Source organism: Opisthorchis viverrini, assembly GCF_000715545.1.
Source record: "Opisthorchis viverrini unplaced genomic scaffold opera_v5_13, whole genome shotgun sequence".
Lineage (NCBI taxonomy): Eukaryota > Metazoa > Platyhelminthes > Trematoda > Opisthorchiida > Opisthorchiidae > Opisthorchis > Opisthorchis viverrini.
The window spans coordinates 1,932,693-1,957,186 of NW_008751669.1; the positions used below are offsets into that span (position 1 = coordinate 1,932,693).

The 24,494-nt window shown below is 44.1% G+C and overlaps 1 protein-coding gene across 1 annotated transcript in view; it reads left to right on the forward strand.

Annotated features, from left to right (window-relative positions):
* Positions 1-9,851: 9,851 nt before the first annotated feature.
* T265_01242 (hypothetical protein) overlaps positions 9,852-24,494 on the forward strand; it is a gene marked incomplete at both ends in the record, with an annotated part of 64,609 nt that continues 49,966 nt past the window's right edge. Inside the window, 5 exons of the mRNA XM_009165227.1 lie at positions 9,852-9,918; positions 10,274-10,564; positions 10,600-10,700; positions 19,858-19,944; positions 21,224-21,324. Coding sequence (XP_009163491.1) covers positions 9,852-9,918; positions 10,274-10,564; positions 10,600-10,700; positions 19,858-19,944; positions 21,224-21,324 — 647 coding nt within the window. The remainder of the gene's footprint in view (positions 9,919-10,273; positions 10,565-10,599; positions 10,701-19,857; positions 19,945-21,223; positions 21,325-24,494) is intronic.

The window sequence follows — 24,494 nt, forward strand, 5'->3', positions numbered from 1 at the left end:
TCAGACCTCTACCCATTGACCAACCTGGTATGAGAGACTCTGAGAGTGTCGCGGGACACTCCCCAGTATAGCTCATCGCATCGCTGAGGTGCGCAAACCGTCACACCACGGTACGTTCCAGTCACTTCGTATTCACGTCACTGCGCCACCGGTGGCTAATTAACTTAAATTAATTGAATGATTTTGCAGACAATTATGGACATACCGACGACCCTTTTTGTTATTGTTCCAGTGTGAGCTTGCACGCACGCGTTTGTGTACAGTGAACGCGCCTTAACAGGCGGCTGGTTCGGGTACCTCACCCAAATCTGTTCATATTTTACCGCCGATTAACTGTATCAGCGTGTATAACACGTACCCGTTCCCTGTTGAAATTCTCACATCTTGAACCCGAGTTCCACGGAGGAACAACACTCACGACCGGAAAAGTACTCCACCATCTGTCTTGTTATGTTGTGTTCATCTGAAGATGTATTCTGTGAACCTACAAGAAGTTGTTTTACAAAACCATCTTACTTGACACCAATCCACTGGATGAGGCACTTGCCTTCGGTATAACAAGTGCCAGCCGTACGAACGTTGATACCGCACTGGTCGCGTTTGGCATGTTGCGGGCACCAAGGCCGTAAGCGGATCGAGAGAGGAATGACCATTTGTAATTCCGTGCCGGCCTTTATACCATCCTAACATAGGTCCTTATGGCATTGAGACACTAGTGGCCCGGTCCAGACGGCAAGATGCTGACTGGTTGTTGTTCATCAATGCGATCTCCGCGTGGTCGGAAATGTGCATTCGGCATACATTTGGGTTCTATTATCCTTTATGTGACGACTTCATAAGGCTCCCGAATCCACGGATTGTCTTCGTTACAAGTACTCTGAATACAATACGCCGTGCATGAGTGTTTTGTTCGTTTTGAGCGTTTATTTTGCTTTGTTCGCGCCTGATGCCGGTAACGAGTTATTAAAATGTTCAGAGAGAACTGAGCTTATACTGTTCTTTTTACCGGGACCCGTCCTAATTGTTACTGATCTATCCCCTGACGGTGTTCTTGGATACCGTCCAGCCACCGTCACGGATTCGCGGATTGACACGGAGGATCGAGGTCTGCGCTCACGATTCCCGGGCCGACCTTGTTCTTGGTGTTTAGCAGTTGCCGTTCACGTAATAGGCACAGGCGAATAAGGTTTTGACACCGCCCTTTAAGCTCTCGGAGCGGTGCGGTAAGCTTGCCAGCTTGAAGGCTTGCCTCGAAGGTGTCCAATGGCGCCCTGAACTGGCCTCAAACGGAGCGTGGACAACCATCGTGAGAAGGCTATGAAATGCAGCAACTCTCCAAAATGGGGGATAATTGCCTGATGAAAGTGTACGCTCTGCGCTTTAAAATCTTCTTATCATGTCGCCGCCGTGAGCTGGATGGGTCGGAGGCGAGAAACGTTGTTGGTCAAAGCTTGTGCAAAGGGGGCATAAGTAAGAGGCTACGATACCCCAGTGGAATGAGGACAAGCACCACGAGACGCGCTCCACAGTACACGGCAACCATTTTCGTAGAAGCTCGCAGACACGCTCAACGAAGGTTACGTCCTCCGTGGGCCCTGAGTAGACAACTTGGTTAGCATATTCAAAAAGCTGTCTGACGTAGCTCCCACAGAGTATTTGGAAGTCCATAAGTGTGATACGAGAGAAGTTGCGCCGAATAATCCTTAGAACGGCGGATGCCCTAGGAGCGCATTTTTCATGGTGCAGTGGGAAAGACATATGTGAAGAGAGCCGTATACCGAAATCCTTTTTGCGTCTATCCTCATGATTTTTCCGGTCCTTTCTCACCATACATGACAAAGACGTTCACTGAGGCCCCTCCAAGTGATGGAAGCACGTTTCTTTATTCAGAGGAAGGTGTCAGTCCAACGATCACTACCTTGCAGCGTCCGCACTCATTTTGAGGGCACTGGCATCAGAACTCCAGGATCTCAAGTTGTCCGCAAAAAGTAGATATGGACTTGCAAGAATATCTGGAAGGCCGTTGACCTACATCGGAAACAGAAGTGGTCGCTTAACGGAGATTTGTGGAGCTCCAACGGGACAGGTGCTAGAGTAGAGCAGGTCGAGCCCAATTTCGTCCGGAATATTCTGTCTGAAAGAAGCGCCTTACATTAGTGTGGAATTATTCCCTTTAATCCCCAAGACTAGAGTGCGTGGAGCGGTGGGAACTGTAGAGCACTTTCGAGTGCTTTTGAGAAGCCAAAGAATATTGCATCAGAGTTGAGCCCCTCGTCCTTAGCCTGAGTTAAGCTGTCCATAGCTACGAGCATGTTCGTCACGCAAGAACTATTTGGGAGCAACCCATGTTGAACTGGAGATACCGAGTCGTTCCTAGTTAGGTAGTCTGTAAAAGCTCGCTTCATAATGCGTTCCATCACCTTGCATGGCACGCCAGCGAGGCTCATAGGCCTGAAGCTGCCGGACGATAGTCGGTCACGAGTTTTGTAGATCGATGTGACAGTCGCTTCCTTCCCAGCAGAGGGATGGTGGCCTTCGTCGGTGACTGACGAAGCGTCAAGCAGAAATTGTTAGTGTAAACGACGCTTATTATAAGATCCTTGATTAAAATGCGTCGGTTACCAAAGCGCAGAACGGGTTGATTTTGTGCAAGTGTTGACGAATATCTTCCATCGTGAAGACTAAATCATTTGGGGGCAAGATTGGTAAGATTGTATATGACGAGGATGCTGGGGATTGATAAGGACCGCATAGTGTTTTCTGTAGATATCAGATATCATCTTTGGGTCGCTTGGAGTGCGCAGGTAATGTCCCTCAAATTGAACCCGTTCGGCTTAGTTATGCGGCAATGTCTCGTGTGTTTAAGCGGAACATTTTTGTTCATTCAAGCAATGGCTATGACTGCGACTTGTTCTCGTACGTTCCATTGGCGGATGCCTGATTCACGGCCGTTCCGCATTTTATGGAATACCAGCTCATCTTCTGTGTCTCCTGTAGCCAACTTTCTGGAAAAGGTTGAGATCTCTTTTCCAGAGGACGCCCAATCCCTTTAGGGAGCTTTCGGCTTATGCGACTGCATCCCATATTTTGGGACGAAGATCGCGTCGGCCCCGTGAACTTCCGGAACAATGGTCCAGTGTGAGTCTTCCACTGAAGCTTGCCCAGGTTTTATTTGATAAAGAAAGGTGTGCATTCATGTAAATTCTGCACAGCGTACGTCTGATGTTGTTGAAATCAGTCAGGCAAACACGGGATATCACGAGTAGTATGAAACAATGAATTCGTGGTCGTATAGGAGTGCAGCTTGGCAGGTAGGTAATAAGCGGCTGTAGCATCTAGTAATGGCATGTGGCGGCCGTAGTTATATTAGGGATAAAAATAATGATCTTTATTCCCAACTTGTGGGTGGCATACCGTCTGGAATGATCATAGTTTTACAGTCAGAATGCAGCAATGTCTGGGGGGTTTGTGGGGGTGCGGATTACACAAAAAGAGGACAATGTCGTGAAAAGTGGGGAATATCCGATGATATAGTAATAATAGGTTTATTTCCAAACTTGTTGGGAAAAACGGGTACGAGGTCCGGCTAGTTCAAAGACAGCCAGGTGGCATGAACTAGAACTGAAATACATTGCGGGTCATGATTGACCTTGGGCGGTAAGGTAAATGGCCGGGGTCACAACGAACAAAAGTGGAGATGGAAATGGGATCATTCAAATTGGGAGAACACGGCAAGTTTGGTCTCAAAAACTGTGGTTTATTCTGAAAGTAAGCAGACTCATCGCTTGCACTGTTGTAGGCAAGTCGGGTGCAGGGAATAGGTTGGATGGTGGCAAGTTGCTAATACATAAGGAGATCTGAACTCCGTATACGGATTTGAACTGGTGCAACAGGCAAGTCGAAATTGCAGCAGGAAAGCCAGGATAACCGAATCTGAGTGAAAATTCATTGTGTACGGAAGAGCTCATCCCAGAGACGGGGCCGGATGGAAACTGCTCAAAGTTGTGTCTAAAGGCTTGAGTGGGCGATCCTTTGCGGTCGAGATTATGGAGAAAATAGTCGCCACCACACTGGTTATGGCAGGGCCATGTCATCATTGCACTAAAATACTTCGATTTATGGACAGCCCAGTAACGTTCGTCAAGGGTGCCGCGATGGGAGAGGGGATACGCATTTCAGCGGCAGTTGGATCTGGGTTAGGCGGGGAGATAGACACAAACAGAGTCAGGTCGACGAAGGGTTACGGATAATTTCTTTTTGTTGGAGGACCGCGTGAGTGTAGATAGGACACCAGCCAGTTTGAATGAATAACAGTTCTAAGGAGGGTTCGGGCAATTGCATTCGAGGTTTGAAGCTTGGGAAGAGGGGCGACGAGAAAGAAATAGAATGAAAGAAGTAGCGCAAGGTGGGTGTTAGTAGGCATATGATACAACGGCGTCAATAGAGAACAATCTAAAAGGGGATGACAGCAAGCTAAATGGACCCAAGAAAGGTGAATACGTTTGCTGATATAGAAGCCAAGTACTAGGTGGGCCAGATTAGCTGCCTAGTTTCAGGGAGGTAAAGACTTTGTCATTGAGGTAGCCAGCAGAGAGGCTAGCTGTTGGAATAGTTGAGAACGGACGGTAATATTTTGCTCACCAAAGCGTCACGACATCACGTCCTTGTTGTGCAGGAAGAGGGGTTAATGTGAGCAGTGAAAGTGGGCGAGTAAAAGGTGGACAAGCAACTTCTTCCCAGATACTTGATAAGAAGCTGCAACAATACCATCGATACCAATACCGGGTGGCACATTTAGAATCTGCGGTGACTATCAAACCACGGTCTATGCTGCATAACTACCCATAACCACAATACATGTTCACAAATAATTAATGAGAAAAAATATTTTTCAAAATTCAAGTTTATCTCATGATTATGAAATAAATGTGAAAGCAAAGCCAATCAAAACCGTCAGGACCACTTGTGTTTGATTGTCTTCTTTTGCAATACACTCTGTTTCATCCAAATTTCAACGCATAATTGAAATCACTATCGCGGAGCTACGGAAAATTTTGTGTATTTAGAAGACATTCAAATAGCCGCATGTGAGACCGAGAGACATCTGGATTTATTGGGACTTGAAGGAGCGTGGCGCAATAATAAATTGATTTTTTGCCCGAACTTGTTGACTATTTGGGCTCACGTGGGTGAAGTAAATCATTCTTGTGCATCGAGCATATCTACTCTTACGCAGCGATTCAGAACTGCACGCTGAACCCGGTACGATTTTTTTCAAGAGTGGCACGGCATTCACAAAGGTGGCGTTGAACATGTCTTACCAGTGCCAAACCGTCCCGATTCAAACAGCCTAGCTAACCATGGCAAATAATAGATGGGCTTAACAAAATCCCAGGTTTTCTACAAACGAGACTGGACAAATCTTCACCGCAAAACAGAGTAAGGTCGATTACCATTACAAACCGCGAATTGCCAACTGATGGGAGATGTCGAGCATGTTTTGATCTACTACACCAACTATTTCGTGGCCCCCTCCATACGCTGTTAGAGGATGAGAGGCTAACACGCCGGCAATTAGACTGTCAAAGCTCGACAGCATTGTGTAACCAACAACTAAGCCGTTTACACAAGTAGACCCGGGTTTTACGTAACAGACTTCGGAAGAGGCGTCAAGTCGCCCTCGCTGATCAGCACAGAAGTCAAAGGCGGTCGAACGTAACCAAAAAAGTGCTGGTTAAACATAACGGTGGAGAATGGTAATATCTGACCACATGCGTGAGAATGTTTGCACGCCTGTGTGCCCATTCGTCAACTTCCTTTACCACCATGACATCTGTAGTGAGTGCTTCTCTCTCGAAAAAACTCCTCGGAACAACACATCTCGACGTGCGAGGATAGAGGCCTCTCGAGTCGTCTCGAGTAGAAGATAGCAACACATTTGACACACAGGAATGATCCTACCGCATATTACGTGACGGCAGGAACTATTGGCCACACAGTGCTCTTAGTTGTAAAGCCTTTGCGAGTAGAATGAAAAGTTGCACCAAAATGATGCGGTTTGTTGTGTATGTGTTCACACAAAATGTCATCCTAATCAACATTCTTGTTTTCGCAGCTCACTATATTTCATTGTCCGTTGAAGTAACCATACCCCCGGAGCTAAAAGTCCGGCGGAAGTCTTTCTTAGCATTGCTTGGACAGCGGGGTGCCAATAGGGGATTCAAAAGTTTGTAATTATACTCCGAACGCAATCGCATCTCTCTTTAAGTCCATCAATGAAATACAGGGCTTTCGAAGATTCACTTTCATTGTGTGAATACTGAGCGACTGGTTGCATTACAGGCTGCAGCAATTTATAGATTCAAAGTGTTTGTTTACCTTGAAAAATAGCTCACTTACAACATATCACAAGTAAAACTCGCTGAAACACGCACAACACTTAAAAATGTTCAACAACAATTCGGCAACAACGAAAATATTGCAGTTTCCGAGAAATAAGTGCTACCCACTTCACGTCAATTGGCCTGTGCGCCGAAAAATATCCCTTTCCGCCTAATAAGAAGAGAAGAAGGGGATGCGTGCGTTGCTAGACAGGATGAGTAAACATTGAGCTGGAGGGATACTCGGAGTGACGTCGGCGACTGTTGCACACGGTTTCGAACTTGGCGCAGAATGTCGGGTGAGCTATCGATTAGGAAGATGCCCGCTAAATTCGTGTGCGATGGTGATCACAGCCGACCACACTCAGGGCAATCGAAAATACGTTTTTGCGGCATCAATTTCTTATACATAATCTTGCCACCGACGTTTGCTTTACTTTTGAGACTTTGAGGAGGGTAATGTCATTCCCGTGTCTTATCCAAGCGTCAAACTGCATTGAGGGATATTGAACATGAATCGGAGTGGTTGTCCTCCGCGTCGATGGCATGTTATGGATGGTGACGTCTGTGTCAATTTTGATCAGTAGGGTTGATCACAGCGAAGCCAAACACCGAATGAACTTCTGGAAACTGTATACTGTCTCCGGCATATGGGTGCCGTCCACAAAATCCCGAGGGCGTCAGCGACAACACGTATTAGTACAAGTTTTACCGACAGCACCATAGACGTCTTGTAAAGTCCGTCCTATGAGGATAAACCTCAAAGTTTTTTGCATCGACGCCGATCTTTTCATTCAGTTGCATCAAAGTTTTCATTTAGTGCTCACGAGTGACCCCGAGCTTCTGTTCACGCCCTAGCCCGCTATGGCAGCCCGTTTCGTCAGCTAGACCCGAAGTACTAAATTAATTAGATTTCTGAGGGAATTTCGAGAGTGTTCTAGATCGCTGCTACGGTCACTTTTTGCTCACAGCAATACTCACTTTTGGCTTTTTTTTTATATCGGTTGCACTCGTCCCGTTTCTAATCCTCTGAGGGGTAATCTCCCACTTGACTGACCGCTTAGGTGCTTCGAAACTTTTAGTCTTTTTTCACAAAATTTCCTGCCTTAGCTGCGAAAATTAAACATTATACAAGCACTCGAAACCTCCGTATATTTCGCAATTGCGAACTTGATTCCTACAAACCAATCGTCGGAATGCTGGATTTCCAAGATATCAATCCTAGCTTCATTCGGCTGGTTTACAGCTGGCAAGCTTCGCCCCTCCGTTTGGTTGTCGATATACTCGGGATGGGCTTCAATGAGGGGAATATACAGATCACAGGGATGCGGTTTTAACGCTCGGTGTCATGTGTCGCGTGATGAGAAATGGATTTTATCCAGGCGTTGTCCTATAGTCCAAATACCAGCACCGAGTTCGCGATGGTCTATGAACTCTTCCGGGCTGCGAACCACCGCGATACTACACACCATCCATCCCAAAACGGAGATGAGCTCACCGCCGGTCATCCTGCTAGGAACATCAGGAGTTGCTACCGCAATGTTTTCAAACTATATAACCGATCAGCCATGAGCTTACAAAGATTTTGCTAGCATTTCTGGGTCGCACAAGAAAAGCAGCCGTAATTTCACTACTTCCTTTGAGAACTATGAAAATGTAATACCCAGTGCTAAATACACTGCGTTATCTGCGTTCTCCGCGTTACCTTAAACGCTCATTCAGCTATGGATGATTTTATTCTTAAGTTGACCGAAGCGCCCCGACTATCCATTGACTTGCTCTTCGCAGAAGTAAAAGGCCGTTATTCATGAGAATGATGCCATTGCTCCCAGTTTCCAGTCCTTTGTCGTAGCCAGAAGCCAAAAGTACTTATCTACCTTTAGGTGGAAGGTGCGTTCGCGGCATTTGGTGTGGTTGCACAGAGTTAAATGAACTAGCCGGAAATTTTTTGAAATGACTTTGGGGCGAGCTGATAAACATTGGGGACATTTATAGTGCATTTAGCCGAAGATTGCAAAACATCAGCCCGGCCGTCGGCCTGGGCTTTGCAGCACCTGCGGACCACAACCACGCCTTTTCTTTCCAAAACTCCTCATATCAACATCCAGCACTAGATGGCGCGAACCTTTCCTGTTTAGCCAATTCATCACCCAGAACATCACTCCCGCGGACCGAAATTTCGGGAGATGATCTAGGAATGACTATAGTCAGCACATTTTTGGGGAGACGCCTAGGACAAGAATAAATATTTGAAGAACATACTCTGCCAACCGAGCTCTAAGGTCAAATGTCCTCTTGTGTGATACTTCACACATGACGGTCCCAAAAAGCAAGCGAAATATAGTCCCCTACACACTTCATCCCCACATCGATAAGAAATTTCCGTGGCGACAAAAATAAAAGGCGAAAGAGTCAGTATAAAAGTCAGTATGAAGAATACACCTGACAGTGCATAGTTTTTCTCCCTTCTACCAACGATAGATACTTTTCAGACGCTTCTTTCACTCCTACACTTGGCCCCAAGCTAAACGTCCCGGAAATGGATGGGGCAAGGAGATAAACTCAAGCCTCCTCCTAGCTAACCAAGTCTGCCACATACGATTTCAGCTCAAGTTGATTTAAAATAAGGTAATGCACTGTTGACTAGCTATTTGTAATTTAATTTTCCCTTCATACTTTACAGATAACAATAGTTTTCTTCCGAGTTTTCACTTCTTTTCAGTTCCATAAGCACGTGTCTTGTGAATGGTGCAAAACGGGCTGTTGAAACCGGAACTCGACAGAGCAGGTTTGCTCACTCCAGCTCATATACCCAGTGACTTTCACGATCACCGGCGAGACAGATCAGACGGTTCGGAATCCACGGGAGACTGACCAAAACCAGCGTGGTACCATTTACGTACTCATCCAGAAAAACAACACCCAAAATATGTTAGGGGCTCCCTCGTGGCCGGCCCGTCTTCCCTTTGCGAATAAATAAGTGAAAAGGTAATTCACCTACGGTGGCAGCATCAAGGCTTCCATCCGCGCGACTCCATCCATATGGTGCACTGTAGAAGCTTTCATTTCTTTGAAACCTTCTTCGTTGTAGCTGCTGCACTGAATTATCGCGAGTTCTGTTGGGTGGAATATCCACTGTATTGACTCACATAAACGATAGCCCGTGAATATTTATACTGCTTGACTATTCTTTTTAGTCTCAAGAGCTAAACCACTTAAACATCTACTCGTTTCGGTGATTGTGTGAGGAAAATGGGTTATTTTATGGAGACTCCGTCCTACAAGTGTAGCCGAGCTATGATGAAAGCACAGTGAAAGCCAGATGTAACTGATATGGCTCGCGGCTACTCAAAGAACCAAACACTAACTTGGTTTCATTCAGGGGTTCTTTTGATGGACCGAAACTGAACTTAAAAGTGTTTAAACGTGCTGAATATCCTATGTTTCGCCTTGATCGCTTTTGAATACCAAATGGACTTTCCCGCCGTCCGTTGCGTCTCTGTCGTGGTTCATTGTACCTATCAACCAGAGAACTTAGGTACGCTGAAAACCACATAATTGAAACGAAGTGATTCTTCTTACAATTACCTTTCACTGAGAAACTTCACCCGAGTACTCATCGCACATCCAGGCAGTGTACTTGAGTTTGCTGGTCTTTCAACAAACCACAAAGAAGCGACTTTCTATCGGTTCTTAAGGTTCAGCGCTATCATCACATATTGACGTGGATTACAGCAAGTCCCACTCAAGTCGTCCTTAGAAATTGGAGACCTTGGACATGGCGTTCCGCAATAAACAGTCATCTATGCTACCCAGATTGATTCTGATCTTTGTATGTCTTCTGTTCTGGTGCTCAAAGCTGATATTTCTCCGGTTGAAACACTTTCCGCCAGATACTTCGATCACGGCGCAAGAATTAGAGACATCCCAATCACGGGTTGAAGATGTCGGATGGCAGTCGAGCTTCCATAGACATTTGTTGACCATGAGAGTTCACCGCCCACACCCGGAGTCCAATTGCACCCCACTGGCCATCGATAACTTCCCTAAAGACTTATTCCATCAGCGCGATCGACAGCGAGGTGCCGTTATTCTGCATATTATCGGTGCGACATACATGTTTCTTGCACTCGCTATCTTATGTGACGACTACTTTATTCCTTGTTTGGAGAGAATTTGTGAAGGTACATTGGAAGCATTTACTGAACGTTTTTTTCAGTTTTGAATCTGCAGCCTGATGTTGCCGGAGCAACTTTTATGGCGGCCGGAAGCTCAGCCCCCGAATTGGCCACAACGCTTGTTGGAGTTTTCATCGCGAAGGTTGGTTGGTTTCATATGGTCGGGTTTTTATGAACAGTTAACTATCTATGGATAGGAGGTGTGGTTCATCTCTGGTAAACCATCTGTATTAATACTTTGGGGCCTTACAATGACATTGGTGAGAGAGAGAGAGAGAAAACGCGAAGGTTAAGTGTAAAGGGGCTTGGTGCTAGGTCACCCGGGGTTGATGCACATATAGATATTCACTCAGACAGTCTTAATATAAACTGACTACACAAACGTTATCGAAGTCGGTCAGTAACCATAGTGAGCAACGTCAATCACGTGACCCCAGCTGAACTTCTCTCAGTCTCGTTCATTCCCGTCACACATCTGAGGGAAGGGACTACTGTCACGCTCTCGAAGAAAGCCTTTTTATCACTGTTGCTTGAAACTGAACCATCTGATTATCCTCCGTTGACGCTATTCTGGATTACCTTCCCAGTCGTTTCTGCTCCACCTTCCATGAGCTGAAGATAGTTTAATTATTAAGACGCAGACATGATGACCGGAGGATCCTTGATTCGAACCTACCACCAACAACTCGACTGATCCTGTCTAGGAGTAGACAACCTGGTAGCGCCTTAGCCTCCGTGCTTACTTCATGTAAAATTGCAGCTAAGTACCGAAAAGGAATTACGCATGGGTGATTGTTATATTGTTATTATACCTTACTTTTTGCCTCATTATATTAACATCTCTTATACCTTATTGGCAACTCCATCGTATTTCAACTCCTATGAAGGGGCCGGGCCTTATCGTGGTGCAGCGGATTGTTTATGTCTAAGACCCACTGAGCTGCACGGGGGGTCTCACGTTGGCATCCGCAGAATTGCTTGTACACGTCGGTTAGTAGTTAGAACTCTGAAGAATGCAGCCTCCTAGTCCTCCAGTCTGAAGCTGAACCAGGCGTGGTGACCTGTTACTTATAAAACGTTTTCTGCTGTGGTTGTGAGACGACATCCATCCACTTCCGTGTGGTCGGGCTTTTCAACCCAAGAGCTTCTTTTGAGGACTCTAATCACCCTCTCGTCTAAGTGTGGGCTTCCTGACAATGTAATAGCCCACTTACAAACACGAATGTTGTCAAGAAAAGTGTTATCACTTCACACTCCATCCATTTGGTGGTTACATGGTTAAACTTTCCAAACACCAGCGTAAACGGCGGCAGGACTAGAGCCGATTGTTTGCGTCTTCCTACGAAGTTGAGCTTACAAACTTCCGCTATAACATGTAATATTGCATGGAGTAATATTTGTCCAGTGATAAGTGTATCTGGCATCACATACTCACATCTTGTGGATTGCTTTGATATAGCGTTCACACCAAAGTATTTCGTAAGCTGCTGTTAATACGCTCCGGGAGTGCGTTGCCGCTGTGTTCAGAATCAACAACGCAATCTGTTGATGCATGAGGTGTTCCTATTAAAACTCCTGACTGCAACTGATGAATGTGAAAAAACCAATGCTAACATAGTTAAACAAGATATCCTGCAGCGGCAGTCAATCGAAATGCAAAATTACCAATTTTTTGAGACCGACCATTACCAGAGGTGAGTAGGATCTGTTCAGAATACTTCTGGGAATCAATAAAGACTGAATTCCAACCGTTACTGGGCGTTCGTTGGAGTATGAGTATATAGCACTCATGTTTCCAAATGGGTTTCTCATAACTAGATTTCCGTAATTATCGGTGGTGTGTTGAAAACGAAAGTAGCCATAAAGTACTTTCCGAGGATCAGGGTTTAGGCTTAATCAACTGAAGGTACCCCAGAATTAGCCGTCTGGAGAGTCCTGTAATGTGACAAAATCAGCACCGCATACTTTTGTTGAGGGTTTGGTTTGAAGCTTGCAGCTGGTGCACTAGTATTGTGATGCATTTTGTGGAAAGTAAACCTTCATCAACTTTCAACGCCAGATATGCGATTTTGACTGACTTTTCCCGACACATTAGAACCCGTCTTTTTGTAGAGCTTTGAAGTACAATTTATGGACTCACACTTATATATACTTACATATACATACTTACATGTATGTACTTATATATACTTATATACATATACTTATATATCCCTTACTTACAACAGAACCAAAGGTACTCTTTGTACATGTGAAAACAGCGCTAGCGCGATTCACAACCGCTACTTAGCCATTCATTTTCAAACTAAAAGCTTTGCAAACAATTAGCCTGACAATGGTTTTGTATTTAGGTGTTTAAGTTGAACTACATCTCAGTACTGCAGCAGCTCTCGCCCCTTTGACATCAAAGTAAGGAAGCAAATCAGGTTTTGTCCTAGCAATGAGGGCACTGTTATGTGGAATGTAAGAAAAGTCCTCTGGGTCCTGTTATTTGAAATCCGTTTTCCTTTGCTAGTATTACAAGTAGTGATAGCTGAGAAAAGGTTGGTAATAAGGTCGCTCAAATTTTCATGATTTTTCCAAAGCAAGTTGTTATGCGCCAGGCGTTCTTGGGTGGCTCTTTCCATGTAAAACGCTCGACATTTTTTAAACTAGAAGCTACTTTTAATAGGAAAAGCAAGTTTTCTTTGATGCCCCCGAATTAGAAGTCTTCAACCCCGGAGGTATTGTGTATAAACTAATCATATTGACGCAGAATGGTTGTTTTATTTGTTTGTGCGCCATCTTTAGTGAGAAGCAGAACCAGTTATTAGTCCTAGTTAATATAAATTCTTAAGTTGGTAGAGTTGTGAGTAACGGGGGAGACTTAAGCATACTCGTCGAGTAATTTTTCTCAATTACAGCATTATCTTTGCGCGAACTCGGGAAATCAGAATATTTCTATCTAACCACGTTATTATTGCGCGTTATGCTCCTCTGTTATTGTCAAGTTACTGCCAAACACTGCCATTATATTTCTGATACCTTTTTATGCACTTATCTTTGGTTGTGATTATCGCGTGCTTCCAGTCGTCTACTCTGGCTGACTTAACCAGTTACACCAGCCCTCTAAAGTGATGCCACTTTACGGCTCTACGAGGCCTGCCGTTTATCCTACTAGTTAGGCACATGATTTCAGCAGTCACTTCTGAACTGAGCGAGACGTCAATTCACAGAACGTTCAACGTTCCACCGTTGAACGAGCAATCAAGGAATCAGTATAGCCATCGTCTACTTGACAGTCACCGTTTTAACACGCTGATTTTAGTGAAATGCTTCCAAGCTTTTTGTCGCCTGTTGACGAAGCAGATTGTAGCAAGCTGTAGGGATAAAAATAATACGATATTGGAGTATGATGCGAGAATGTTGCCGCTGCTCCACCGATGGACGCTACATGCGCCTGAATTATCATACCTGAACATGTGAACGCGTTCGTGCTTGAGCGGTGTTGTCGGTTTTTCATGCCTCTGACAACAGCCCAGTAACTGTCCTGATTGTGTCGGTCATTTGCTTCACCTGTCTTAACCTCCTAATCAGGTAGCACCACGGACGCTTGAAACCTGCGGGACAATTATTCCGTTAGTTGCAGGTCGTTGCGAGATATGCGCATCGCCGTCAATTTAACAGTCCTCTTGTCCTGGCCTCATCATTTTGGTAAATTCATACATTCATACATACATAATTGCCTAGTTTGAGGGCGTTGAGAGTACTTCATAGATGTCTCACTCTCGAGGCCGTTACACGGCGAGTACGTATAGGTGCTTTGGATGAGTTTTGGATATTGGCAAGCTATTTGAGCTGTCAGTGTGTCGGTTTTAGGACTGATCTTTTACCACCCATTCTTCATCGAGGAAGGTAGCACTATGCTTCTCCAGGAGGATCCAGGAGTAGTATTTCCACACCCTACCTGCAGACAGCCTCAAAATACGATTATTCATGGGACGGTTGGGTGCTCTTTCCTCTCTGCTCCATCATAAGCTTTAGCTTATGGTTAAACCTAGTCCTAGTCAGCGTAACCCTCGGAATCGTTGCAGCACCCAAGACCTACCACTAGCTTTCGAGCGAGAAAAAGTGTCCTGGTAAGTAGCAATGGAAGAGTTCTAGTTAATGATATATAATTCAGTGTTCTGGAGGGAAATGATCAGGAATAGTTCGTCTAAACATTCGAACACACTTATGCTTCATATATGAGTGGGATGCCGTCACCGTTATAGACCCAGCATCCTTTGCGAACTCCACCCATAAGAACCTTGGAGCACGACGATAGGCAAGCCGTAACTTCCTGAACATTATTGGTTAGCTTTAAAAACTACTCGCGAAAACACTGAAACTTTTTATATGAAATGATTTCGTTACCCAGCACCTTAATTTGTGGAGACAACCATTCTCCGGGGATGTCAGGAAGCCTGTCCCCATCGGAAGATTTTTCCCTCAATGTGACTACAATAACTGGTCCCTTATCTCACTTCGATAGCCATAAAAGCCGTTATGTTTCAAAAATTTTAAGTCTACCATTTCCAACCGATTCACCCGTATTGCTCTACACAACCTTGCGAGCACCTCAATGGTTTTAAACATGGTTGCTTCATTAGGATATGTTTTGTTCTCTGCGTGTAGACAGACTTACTTGAGTTATCCGGTCCATATCTATGAGGCATATAGAGCTCTCTCGGTGGGGCTTCCATTTCTACCCAGCAGTGTAGTTTGTTCAAATATCCGAAAGTTTCCTGAGTGGTTGATCTAGGCAGGTGTGCCATGACGATTTTGTCTTCCGGGCATAAACCAGCACAGATGTTCCTCAAGGCATTATATCGTATCTGGGCCTTTTCTTTAACTAATTCACTTCATGTTATCACTTTTTATCCATTCTACGCTTTTAAGGACCCCCAATGTCCTGGCCATTCAAAGGCTCGTTGCGTTTCTACTTATCATCCTTATTGGCTTCGAATTTGCAGCCTGACTGCCACACGATCTATGTCTAGCCTCTTCAAGTTCATTACAGTTTTTGTCTTCATCGACGGTTCCCCCTACCATCCCTAAATACCCATTCCCTAATTCCCGGATCAACGGTTTAGAATGACCTCCCATGCTTCATGTTTTCTCATCAGTCTTACTGTCTGTAATGGTGACAGTCATGATGATGTCGATGATTCTCTGAGATATTGAAAAATGGCTATAATCGTCGGTCTAGAAATTAAACGTTTCCATCAAATATGAGGTAAACTGTATTCCCTTTCATATGTTTGTTTCGAGTTCAAACTGGAAACCTCATCTCATAACATACTTTGTTTTCATACTTAAATTTTAGCTATGCAAATGAGGCTGTCTTATCATACCGGAAATCTCGTTCTATTTCATCCTATTGTACTCGGATTGCTATTCCGATGTCACACGCAAGAAGAGAAACAATAATATGCACGGACCTCGTCTTTTTTCATCAGAAACGAATACGAGCCACTCTATTGCAAACTTCCGAAGTTAGCAACTTTTTGGCTGTAGCATGCCATTGTTAGTCACAGCACTCAGGGCAAATTATAAGCTGAAGACTCTGAACGTCGGTCACTTCATGTGATCTAACCCCTTTTTTACCTATCACGAGTGACTCAGAGGAAGTCTGTACTGGTTGACCAATCTGACGTTCTGCTTCTATGACCACTTTACGACGACAAATACATGCACGGTTCAGTACAATTGGTGGGATAATAGCATACTAAGACCTCGCAGTCTTTTGCAGAGGATAATATCGCAAAAGCCATTTTTATTGTCTTCCTCCGCAAGACAAATGTGAGAACTCTTATGAATGGCTTCCACGAGGAAGAGGCGCTGCTCTGCTGTGACCAATCAGTGGCCATAAGGGTGTCGTTTTTTCGAAGGATGTGACCAAAGCCGTAGCTGCGGTATAAATAAGGTAGTTGAGGTAGTTTACTGCTGTTCAGCGGCCTATCGGGCATTGAATTCATATAATTTTGTTTCCAGTTATTCTTTGTTTTACTTATTGGGTCATAGTTTGTGAGCCGTTGTTCTTTATCCGTGTACCATGCAACCTAATCTGGTGGGCTACTCATTTTCCAAGGCACATTTGCACGCTTTAATCAAATAAATGGATGTATGAACGATTTTCTTGTGAATCTATCAGAGCCCACAAAAGTTATCCACACTGAAGAGGATGTAAAACTAATTTATCAGCTTTTATTCTCAGTTGCTTACGCAATGCGGTGGGAAATGAAGCGTAGCTTGAAGACTCAGAATTTCCCGTGCAGTGGATGGTACATTCTCTTCCTCAACTTCATTTCCTTCATTAGTTCATCGTAGCCATTTTCCCCATAGATTGGCGCACGCTTATTCTCACACGGCAAATTTTGGTCATATTATGGCAGCACACATCCAGTAGTCATAAACGAGATTTTAGTGAAAATTGTTTATCCGGTTACGTCGTTGTGTACGCGCCTGACTGGACGTGTGTTATGTCCCCCACTCTCTTTTCACTCTCCAACACGGGTTTCTATTGGATATATCGCGATCAAACACCGGTATTCAATTGTCTCAGCATTTCTAGTCGGCTCATTTTAAATGTATGTAAACAGCTGATATGGTACGCAGAACGGTTCTATTATTTACGCTATGAATTGTTTTTAGGAAATTGATAGGGCGAACTGGTTGCATGCAATAGTGAAAGATCCCTGCATCCAGACTGTCTCTGAAAGTAAGAACAGAGGCCCGATAGTAATATTTAAGGGAGTAGGAAAGAAGTGGACCGTGTAGTTTTCATGACTAGCATTTACCTTTTGTTCAGCCTGAACCAATTCATAGTTTTGGCCAGGAGACCTCTGGACACTGAGTGGTAAGCCAAGTATGGAGGACCATGTGATGCGCTGCTGTACAACTCCCTGTGACTCTCTTGGGTCTTCATTTATCTAAGCGCGTCAAATTTAGCTACAGTTTGGCGATGAAGTGCAATTCATGCAGTTTTTCATGTACTGTTCAGTAGCTACTGTTTGCCTGGTGAGTTTAATTAGTGGCGCGCGATCTCGGGCATTATCCCTGATTGGGGTGTAAATTCAGTGTTGTATTCAGAGACATGTATCTTGGTGAGCTTCTATGGAAAATGCGGTCGGCAATCCTTGTAGGATTCAGGAAGCTGTCCCACCACCACCACCACCACCACTACACATACCCAATAGGACCATATTAGGCACCTTAGGCATCGATTTCAAAAGTTTTTTTATTGGAAACGGGCATGCTGAGAAGCGCTCGTGTTTCAAGGAAGGGCGGATGTTTCTTCTGACTCATCTATGTAAAGTAACTTCACTGGGGAACAGGTTCTTATTGTCCCGACGAAATTTTTGCGGGACAAATTCAGTGCAGTCAGGCGGTTTTTAAGCAAAACATCTGTATCTTGTCAGTTCCTCAATAAAGGCAAATAAATACTGATAAATGAACAAGATTTTGATTAGTTTATCGAGCTGTTTTCAGTTTTACAGAATGCACAGCTATCCCAGCTACATGATTCAATTGAGGATTCAGAACGTTACAGGCTGTATCAGCGATACATATAGAAGCAAGAAGAAATCTGGACTGGTCCTAGTTTTAAGTAAACAGTCTTATGAACTTTCAAGTTTTGCTCCTGTCGTTTTTTGTACAATGCGATGAATTCGCCTGTAAGATAACAACCCCAGTCTAATTTAAAATCTGTACCAGGTTGAGATGCTAGATATACCTTTGAGGAAGAAGTTACTTTGTTGCGAGAGGATTGTTCGTCACTCAAGATTAAACCGCCACGAAATCTTGTTGCATTGTGTACCTCCAGAACAGTTCAATAGGTTTTATGTGTATTCCAATAACAACCGTGAAATGCAGGCGAAAGGTTAGAGCAGAGACCATGTGAATTGAATTCGGTCCATATTATCAGCACAAAACCCTTGTTTTACCCAGAGAGATTATATTTTCGTGGTGATTCTTAAAGACGCACTTATGGTGGAGATGATGGATATCCATCATCCGTCGATGAAGTAAGGAATATTCTGTGTAAATATTCTATGTAAATATATTCTATATTTATATATATTCTATGTAAATATTCTATGTAAATTTAACACTAGATATCACACTCTAGGGCAAAACGCACGGGACCAAAAACACTGCATGAGTGTCATAGTTGCGAATTAGTAGGTAGCCTCGTGATTCTCTTCCTTGAAGTCTCTATCGCCCACAGGCTTTCCGTTTCTCTCCCACTTAAATACAAACCATGGTTTCCGCAGTCATGTTCATGCGCCAGCTGGGAACGCTCCTGGGATCTTCCCTGCTTCTGTTTTAAACAGTTTACCAATTAAGTCAGTCTCTTCAGTTTGGCCTGATAGGAATGCATGTTTCCAAGTAATTCCGAAAGTGAAAAAATTACAAAATAACCGTACTTCATGGATCAACCACATTGGCAGTGTATTTAGTTATCATGTCTTTTTTGACAGTCTGAAAATCTCAGCAAGAAGAGATCATAGTGTAAATAGGTTATGTGGTTCGAGTATCTAGTGCGAATATTCGAAACCCGTCGGAATTTGCCAGTCATTGAGAGAGGAACAAGGCGACATTGATCCCCCAATTCGGTGAACTGAAAACAGGAGTAAGACAATCAGCGAATATACACTCATTTGCAAACTAATTTGGTTCTTTCGAGAGACTCACCTGGAACCCAGCTGAATCTCTCGTTTATGATGTTCTCAGGCAACTGAATGTGCTGCACCAGGCCGCCTCATGTTTTAGTCGCTACGATATTTGAAATATCGCGATACATGTAAAGCTTTGTAATGTACTGCTCGTAAGGTTGCTGAAAATCCATCGACAGCCCACGACCGGTTTCACCCTTCTTGGGGCTCACCAGGTAGGCGCGAAGGGCGAAACCGGTCGTGGGCTGTCGATGGATTTTCAGCAACCTTAGGAGTAGTACATTACAAAGATATAGAAGTAAGACGATTGTACGGAGAGTTCGGGCAAAGTCAATAGACGAATGCACTGACGTGGGCCGTCATATCATACTCATCTCATTGTGACTGCGTCCATTTGTAGCTTTTCCTTTTCATAATTGAATCGAATGAAACCATGTCAATTATTTTTTCTGGAATCGAGTTCTGTTCATAGTTTTGGTTCACCGTCCATTGTACGCTGTTCAAACTTTTCCGGAAATGTGCGCATTCATGTCCTATTCACGTCCCACAACCAACGCTAATAATCAGCTGTTAAAGCGAATCAATTTCCCTCATTTTCAGGACGACATCGGGCTTGGCGCGGTCGTGGGTTCCGCAGACTTCAATATCATGCTAGTCGTTAGCGTGACTGCTCTGTTTGCAAAAGAGGTAAGCTGAATTCTGTAGCCATTTGGTGTGTTAATTTTAAGTTTAGGATAGCGTGGTAGTTCAGTTTTTAAATGGGCAAGCCGGCAGAGCCTCAGACCTCATAATTCTTACGGGTGGCAAGAAAATAATGAGTCACAACTAGCTGCGTCGTTTTTATTTGATTTACAACTTCGCGAATTTCGACTGCGACGAGCGTCGCTTTGACCAAAGGCGGTGTGTGACTCGATAAAGCAGTTATTGTGCGACAGACCATAAAGACCTACCAGAGCATTACCGAACTGGAGTTTAGAGGTATTTGCCTCCTTGGAGAAAAGTACTTTTAAATAAAGAGAGAAACAATAAAACACTCCTAAATAGAATATTAGTGATATTGATTGATCTCTTCGATGAGAACGCCAGGAATGTTCGCCAGTCCAAAGAAAGCTAGCATTATCCGTACCTCACACTCACTCACATTTCTAGGCCGAGTGATGTTATTCTTCACTAGGAAGGTGACCGTTTTGAATTAGTGTGATAGTGATGTTTACTACTTACTAGGATTCTCCCGCTTTTCTTTCGTGAAACTACCATGGTGGTTTATAGCGTCAAGGCAATCAAAAGTGTTGTGCTCTTTCTGCTGATAAATGACTATCTCCATGCTTCTGTCCATTGGCGGCGGAGGTTGATTATCAAATAGGGATCAACTCAACCTCCCTTAGTTTGGACTGTTGTGTTGCATCATCCGTTCTTACGGTATCTTATCGTGTCAGCTGGAGCCAAGACCACCACCGTACCTAATCCATCAACGTTATGCGGCACCTCGTGATCGGGAGAGGGAGTATGATCATTCAAGTGGTACCTCGTAGTTACCTATGTGCGCACTTCCTATCTCAGGATGTTGCTTATTGCATCGTGCACTTTATGTTGGGTTTGAGTGCATTCGCGTTCACCTTTCCAAGGAACATCGCTGAGCAAATAGTACACTTAGTTCACACACACACCAGTATTTTTTCTGCACTACAGAATTACCAAGTGAACTGACAGCAGAACTCTTTCACTAGTTAGTGCCTCTGAGTTCTTCGTAAGCTTCGACAGTCTGAAGGTACATATCCACAGAGTGCAAAGGACAACCGGGAGTCGGATATACTCGAGCTTATGTCTTTGGTTCACATTCAGGGTTGCATCGAATAAGTGTGGTTTGTTTGACAGGGCAAGTACACTTCAACTGACTTGTGTGTCCTACTATATTGCCCTCCTTCTATTGTTGCACTGTTGTGTTTCGAATGTTTCTTCACTTCAGATCATTTACTTGAATTGGTGGCCTTTGGTTCGAGACTGCACATTCTATCTGCTCTCCATTATCGTCCTTGCTTTGGTGATCCTCGACGAGTACGTATACTGGTAGGTTATACCAGCTTGTCGTGCACAAACTACACACACACAAAAACTCGCACTGACTGGTAGGTTATACCAGCTTGTCGTGCACAAACTACACACACACAAAAACTACGCACTGACTCAGTGCACAGTCATTTCAAATTTGAAAATCTTTCCCCGTTGGATAATCTTCACTTCTCCTGTAGCTGTCTGTTTCCACTGCCGTTTAAGCCACCCAGCGTGCACAGTTGGTTTACAGCTGGAGCCCGTAATATTGTCAATGATCTAGAGCAAAGACACTTGAATCAAGGTTACTGGTTTTCAGCGCATTCCCCACTATTTCAGTAAACTGAGAAAGTTCGTTGCCCTTCGGACCTCCTCTGGCCCCGAAATCCTGTATTCCCAATACTACGGGGTAATAAATAGGAATACCGGGTTAAAATCAATTCTTTGGATTTTGACGGAAGTGATACAAGAGTGGTAGACTACAATGATATCACACCAGTTTCATTCCTTTTGAAAAGGATTTCATTCAACGGAAGAACTTCTGATAGCTTTTTCTTGGTGAGCTGTAAGCCTGACAGATTGTTTGAAGGAGTACAGCGTTCTTCATTTAGGGCTGTGATTGCCTTGCTTCTTCGGTTGTCACTGGTTCAGCAATTTTACATACGTACATCGACGCATATAGACGAAGGGCATGGATGGTTGACTGCTATTTTCAAGTAAGTAGTGCCGATATTTTGAATTTCATCATTTCGCAACTAGTTGGCACGATGGCGCACAGAGAGCAAATCATGATACGATGAAACTGGAATGGAAGTCAGGACTAAGAGTATGCGGTATCCTGTCGTATACGGATGCTTAACTTCAATATACGCTTGATGGCACACATTACGCTTGCTGCTACTTCTTGCTGTTTCCTAGTGACAAGGGCACCCAGGCATCCGGTTTATCCGTCGCGAACCGCGCTAATTCGTCAGATGATATTTGTCAATGTTTCAGCTTTTGTTTCATTTAATTGCATACATTAACTCTTCGGCGTGTGTTGCGCCCAGCTTTTTACATCACAGGTGAATTCACCACTTAGTTTCCTCACCGACACAATACGGCAGTCAGATTCGTTGTCGGTAGTGTTTCCAATCTCCATCATCACCCGAATATAGACAGTTTTCGGGTGGACGTATCGTAGCAGGTGCTTTTGCTGGTTGAGTACAGCTGAACGACTGTGCGGTCGTGCTACACATACTGAAACCAGTCACTGGCAGTGCTCACGATGTCCGTTGTGCTGAACAGTATTTTTGGCTAGAATTTGTCGGGCTAAAGCACTCAGTGCAATGTATGTATACTGGCCGCCGGCAACTACTGTGGATTTTTCGGCAGGTTACTAGCGTCTGTGGCACTGCCTGACTGCAAAGTCCTGAAAGCTGAGCCAATCGATCGAGACAACGAGGACAGTTACTGGATCGTCGTTCGAGGCGGCAGCCGAATTAACTACATCACTCATGCACGAACACGTTTTCTCTGGTGACCAAGTCCACCGCCGTGGACATGCACTGCTTGTGAGCAAAACTCGATTCCAGTGCTCCCGCCTTTTGGCGTGGACTCACTAGAATGCTTGCACCAGGACAGGAGAACGATATCCAACGAGAGTGGCGTGAGCGTGAAACGACAGTTGTTACAATTACAGCACCATTTAATTAAAGTTGCCATCGCTGAATTAACTAAGTTTGTGGTTAGATGGGGTAGTTTATTATTTAGCTTACAATTCCGGATAGTTGGGTAGACAAAAGTGAAGGCACATTTCGAAATTCGAAAACTGCACTGTTCGTACCAGAAAAACAGGCGCGGAGCATAATTTTACTGGACTGAGTCAGTGTCTAATCCTTGGATTCCGTAAAGCGCTATCCAGTAAAACAAACGCGATAATAGTGCATGTGTATTCAATGTAAAAGTTGATGTTTAGGAATTAATTTTGTCACTATCAGCCTGGTGTCTACATCAGCATGAGACTGATCGTATGGCTTTGTTTTAATAGCTATTGGAATATCATATATTATATTAGTCCCAGATGTATACACCTTGGATGAAAAACTCAGATGGTGGTTTAGCTGGACCTCAAGGCGGGCGACAAATTAAAATGAAACAGGTAATGTATTAGTGAATTACCCTACTGGTCCGATTTTTTATTGGTGCTTGATGAAGTGATAGCTCCTGAACCGGAATTCTTTCGGGGGTCGTGACCCCAGAGTACACAGGTGCAGTCTTCTGTTGGTTCAGGCCGGGGCGGATTATCTCTAAGTGTGAGTTAATCACGCTGGTGATCGGCCGTGATCCACTCCAGGTGCAGTCTTCTGTTGGTTCAGGCCGGGGCGGATTATCTCTAAGTGTGAGTTAATCACACTGGTGATCGGCCGCTGATCCACTCTTTATGTATGGTTCAGACTTGTTTGGAAATGTCATGTCAACCACTGCTGCTCTGCGGTTGGACAATAAAGCGAAATAAATCGATTGAGCATTCTAATATTCCTCTTTGTTGGAATCGACAGTATCCTAGTTGTCAATTAGATGTGAGTTACACCAATAAAAATTATCCCATACCGCATCGACCGTCGGCTGAAATCCATGTTAGCTGTAAATGAAAGAACGAATTCACACAGCTCCGCCATTGCTGAGCATGTTATCATTTCTCATCCTTCTCATCCTTCAATCCCGTTCCGTATGCTAGTTAAACACTGGTAGGTCCAACTTGTACAGTACTCTTCATAATGGGTATATGGATGCTGGTGGTGTACTGAATCACTTTATGTTTTGGCAAGATTAAGAATGTACCAGTGAATTTCCTTCCCGAGAGATTCGGTTCAAATTTTTGGTTCGTCTTTCTTATCAGAAACTGTTTCACACCTGATATAGTTTCAGTTATTAATTGCAGCTTTCACCGTCCCAGTATAGCTGCTCTCTAGCTAGTTACATTGATATCGTTCTACTATCATTCTTTCGTTCCTTGATGAAGACTACCCTCGGTAGTGGAGACATCGGACCATGTCTTTGGATATATCCATAATGTAGTCACCAGTATTTTCACAATGCTTGAACCTCACTTTGATTTGTTTAACTTTTTCTTTTTGCTTCACTCAGGTCACATTTCGCCTGCATCTTATGAGATTGGCTTAACTAAAGGATCAATTTCATCTTTC